At 42.4% G+C, this 4,372-nt stretch overlaps 1 protein-coding gene across 1 annotated transcript; it reads left to right on the forward strand.

Annotated features, from left to right (window-relative positions):
* Positions 1–487: 487 nt before the first annotated feature.
* On the forward strand, positions 488–3,336 carry LOC111644930 (L-serine dehydratase/L-threonine deaminase). The gene is made up of 8 exons (XM_023393908.2): positions 488–558; positions 757–913; positions 1,098–1,137; positions 1,242–1,381; positions 1,541–1,632; positions 2,208–2,435; positions 2,559–2,683; positions 2,781–3,336. The coding sequence occupies exons 2-8, from the start codon at positions 761–763 to the stop codon at positions 2,972–2,974; spliced, it is 972 nt and encodes a 323-aa protein (XP_023249676.1). The 5' UTR covers positions 488–558; positions 757–760; the 3' UTR covers positions 2,975–3,336.
* The last annotated feature ends 1,036 nt before the right edge of the window (positions 3,337–4,372 follow it).

Raw genomic sequence — 4,372 nt, forward strand, 5'->3', positions numbered from 1 at the left:
GGGGAGAGAACATGGAAAGGACATCGTGTAAAAAATGTCATGGGTGGTCTCAGAGGAGACGAGAAGAGGGTCAAATTATGTAATGAGCTTTAGGGAAAACACATTTTTACACGCTTTCTATCAAAGAATACTGATTAAAATATGATGTCTTAATCATGACAGTGAGAGGTGCAAACACATCTTGTTTTTCCTCTCAATGACTGCACAGTCCTGCCAGTCATACCAGTGCAGACTGTACGAACATCCCAGCTTACATCAGACCGTGACACATCCTAGAAAATTGATTGTTGTTTGAAAGAATGAAGTGAAATTCAGCGGGCGGACTTTCATTCATCTTCTGCACGTCTCATCCTTACGACAACTGGGAGGGTCTGGTGGCAGAATGCCTAACGCTGATTGGTCAGCAAGTGGGCCTCCTTTGCCAAGCCCACAACATAAGCAGGTATATATGCACTTAAGTTGCAAGGGGACAAGAAGAAGAAGAAATAAGGACATTTGGGATCATTATTTACTGCACAGTTTATTTTCCTGATCCTTATTTTCTTCCACCTAAGTCTGGTAAGTTGAAACAACTTGACTCTTTTACTTTTGACCTATGGGCACAAATAAAGAAACCTACCTACCTACCTACAAACATGAAAATGAATCACCTATGTTTACTTTTTGTTTTTGAAAAATGACATTTGCAAATGTTTCTTTTATCAGCTCAATGTTTTGAATTATTTGGCACTTTTCTATTGCTTGTCTTTTTCACAGTGAGATGAAGACCCAGCAACCTCTTCATGTGGCCACACCTGTGAGGCAGAGCCTTGCCTTGACCAAAGTGGCTGGGACCTCTGTTTACCTCAAGCTGGATTCATCTCAGCCCACAGGATCCTTTAAGATCAGGGGCATCGGCCACCTCTGCAAAACTGTGAGTCATTTTCTTCTCCTCTGTTTTGTAGGAGGTTTGTGTTGATGAAGTTGAGGCTGGGGTGATTGGCATAGATCCAGAGGAGCCAGTATGGACCAGTTTAAGTGTGTCATCTCTAATCTGAACACTGGGTCGCTGTGATTTTTGACTGTAAAGTCTCTTTTGTTTTGTTTTTTTCATATAGTGGGCAGAGCGAGGATGTGAGCGGTTTGTCTGCTGTTCAGGTGAGCACCAAAGAAAAAAAGGAAAAATACAAAAAAAAATCTATTTGATAATTATCTCTGGCCCTGTTTGAGTGTGTAATCTTTGAAACTTTTGGTCCCAACAGGAGGAAATGCTGGTATGGCAGCAGCTTATTCTGCCCGCCAGCTCGGGGTACCTGCTACCATAGTAGTTCCAAGTGTCACACCAAATCCCACAGTGGAGAGGCTGAGGGACGAGGGTGCCACTGTGGTCATCCATGGAAAGGTTAGTTCATTCTTCACATCAATCATATCACTTTTTAAATTAAAAAAAATTGTGGATTCTGGTTACATTTTGCACATATTATTATTTTCTTATTTTTATATGCTCTTAGAATAATGTTAATTCTTCACATTGAACAAATGTGTGCCTTGTCTTTGTCAGGCTCTAAATGAAAGCATTGAATATGGACAACAGCTTGTGGCAAATAACCCTGGGTGGATATTCATCTCTCCGTTTGATGACCCCCTCATCTGGTAAGACAGTCTCTGAGTGTCTGTCCCTCAGGGACTGTGTCAGCATCACTATGTGCTCTCTGAACAAATCCTCCCATAGTAATCTCTCTGTCATCAGGAAATAGAGGGGGAGGCAGTGATAAGACAGTTTCTTCTCTACACTAAAGGAAATTAAATTGTTTTACAAAGCACAAACGACTGATAGTGACACCTGTCATATCACATTCTGTCATTCGTACTCACGTATAGAACAGTTGAAGGGGTTGGATGAGGTGTTATGTCAGATACACTGTATCTTATCACAGACTTAACTTTGAGAGGTTGCCAGATAATTCATTTACACATTAGACGTCACAGTCAAATAGTTAAACACATCCATAAATCCCTGACATCGCGGGCTACTTACAGTAAGATAAGATCAACATTTTATGACGCACTTGCATTGCAGAAAGAAGTGCTGCCTTGAAGGAAAAAGAAAAATGAAGCTGCAGCATGCATAGACTGTCTACATTTAAGAATTAATAAATTAATTTAAAAAAAAAAAAAGAATACCTTTCCAGGAGACTGACAGGGCTGTGTTGTGTTTGTGTGTGCAGGGAAGGCCATACATCTCTGGTGAAGGAGCTGGAGCAAGACCTGAGGGAGAAGCCAGGAGCCATAGTGCTGTCGGTGGGAGGTGGAGGCCTACTGAACGGAGTGGTGGAGGGACTGCGTCGTGCTGACTGGGCTGACGTACCTATTGTAGCCATGGAAACCATGGGAGCACATAGCCTCAATGCAGCCATGAAGGCTGGACAGCTGGTCACTTTACCTGCAATTACCAGGTATTGTGTATGACCTAATCATTAATGCTATTACATCCAAATAATGACACTGTCTGGTCTGGCGTTTGTCTCTACATTACCTCTTCTTGAGGTGAAAACTGACCTTTTTGTTTTGCTCCCCAGTGTTGCGACCACACTGGGCCTGACACGGGTCTCTGCACAGACAATGAAACTGGTGCAGGAGCACACAGTTTTCTCAGAGGTAATCACAGACCAGGAGGCTGTAAAAGCTGTCGAACACTTTGTAGGTGAGTACGACCAACACCCGGACAGATGTGCACTAGATCTAAAATGACAAAAATCAGCCGTGAGACTGATCTCCTCTGGTATCTTCTCTCTCTGCAGATGACGAGAAGGTCCTGGTGGAGCCTGCCTGTGGTGCCGCCCTGGCAGCTGTGTACAGTGGTATTATCAAAAGGCTGCAGGATGAGGGCAAGCTGGCTCAGCACCTTGGCCCTGTGGTCATTGTGGTGTGCGGAGGCAACAACATCAGCATGGGGCAATTGTGGAGGCTGAAAAAACAGCTGGGTATTATCTAGCTTGGCCGACTACCTGTGGTCTTTCTGACCTTTCTTCTATTCCTCCATCAGTTGGTCTCAATCCTTAATCCCATTGTCGATGTGCTCCACTGACTAAATCATTCCAGACCGTGAAAATCTCCTGAGACTGACAAATGTGAGTGCGAGCAGCTGGAGGGATTTTTTTTTTTTTTATCTTTTAAAAATGTTGTAGTTGTGACGCTGCTCTGGTAGAGGTAGTTTGTGACTAGAGAGACCTCTATAGACTGACACATTTAGGTTGCATTCACATTTGTATTTAGCATGCTTGCTTTGTAAAATTTTCCTCCGCTTTTGTACTTTTGAGATGTATTTAAAAAATTAATAAATTATATTTCTGAATATTCTGCCTGAAGAATAATTTTCCTTTGTCATTCCTGGCTGCAGATGGTATGTAAAATTACAGATCGAACCACTTCTTCACAGCATGAAGTATCATACAGAATATCATGAATGGACTTCTGGCTCATGTTTGCCTCCTATTGTAAGTGATAAATCGGCCACGATGATATTTACAGTATACAGTATATCTTTATACTCTGTCTTTAATAACCAGACACATCAAGGTCGACCACTCTCCAAACCGATTTTAGAAATGTTAATAAATTGCAGCCTTGAAAACACACATCCAAACAAAATCCAAAGTACTTCAGTATATAAAATGTGCATTCTGTATGTCTACATGCCATATATATACGTATTGCACTTGCTATGTAAAGCCCTTTGGTATCACTTCTGATAAAGGGATGTTTAAACAGTGCATATGTGAAGTTATTATTTGAGCTCCATCTTAATAACAATCTCTTCCATACCATTAAATTATTCATTGTACAACAATTTGTTCAAGTTCCTCACACCTTAGGGGCGTGCTTTGGCAGGCACGACGCACTCACAATTACATCCCTGAGCAGCTGTGATCCTTTATGACTGACTATGAATGAATAAATCATAAAGTTTTGAATTTGGCTTCTAATTTTTCATACAGCAGTAAGTGAATTCAGTCAACACAGAGAGCATGTGTCCATGTCTTGCACTACTTCTAGAGTGAGGATTACGTTACACAGCTCTGTATTCCAGCCAGTTCGAGTGGCCTCACTGACTTTAAGACCTTCGGGTTGCTAAAGAAGCTGTTAATGGGTCAGTCGCATGTCGCATGACCACAGCAGACGTATACATGCCTTTTGAACACACTGCAATGTCTGGAGCGCTCAATTGGCTGGATCATTAGGGATGTGGCACTTTTCCAAGCTGCACATTGGTCTGGTGGTCACAGACTTAGGGGTGGAGGGTCCTTATGTCAGAAAAAAAAAAGGGGGGGGGGGGGGGGGGGGGCAGCTGTATGTGAGGGACAGATGACTGGTTCTTTGGAAACCGACTAGT

The sequence above is a fragment of the Seriola lalandi genome, unplaced genomic scaffold, assembly GCF_002814215.2.
Source record: "Seriola lalandi dorsalis isolate HSWRI2012SDOR001 ecotype SW California unplaced genomic scaffold, Sedor1 jcf7180002054945, whole genome shotgun sequence".
Classification (NCBI taxonomy): domain Eukaryota; kingdom Metazoa; phylum Chordata; class Actinopteri; order Carangiformes; family Carangidae; genus Seriola; species Seriola lalandi.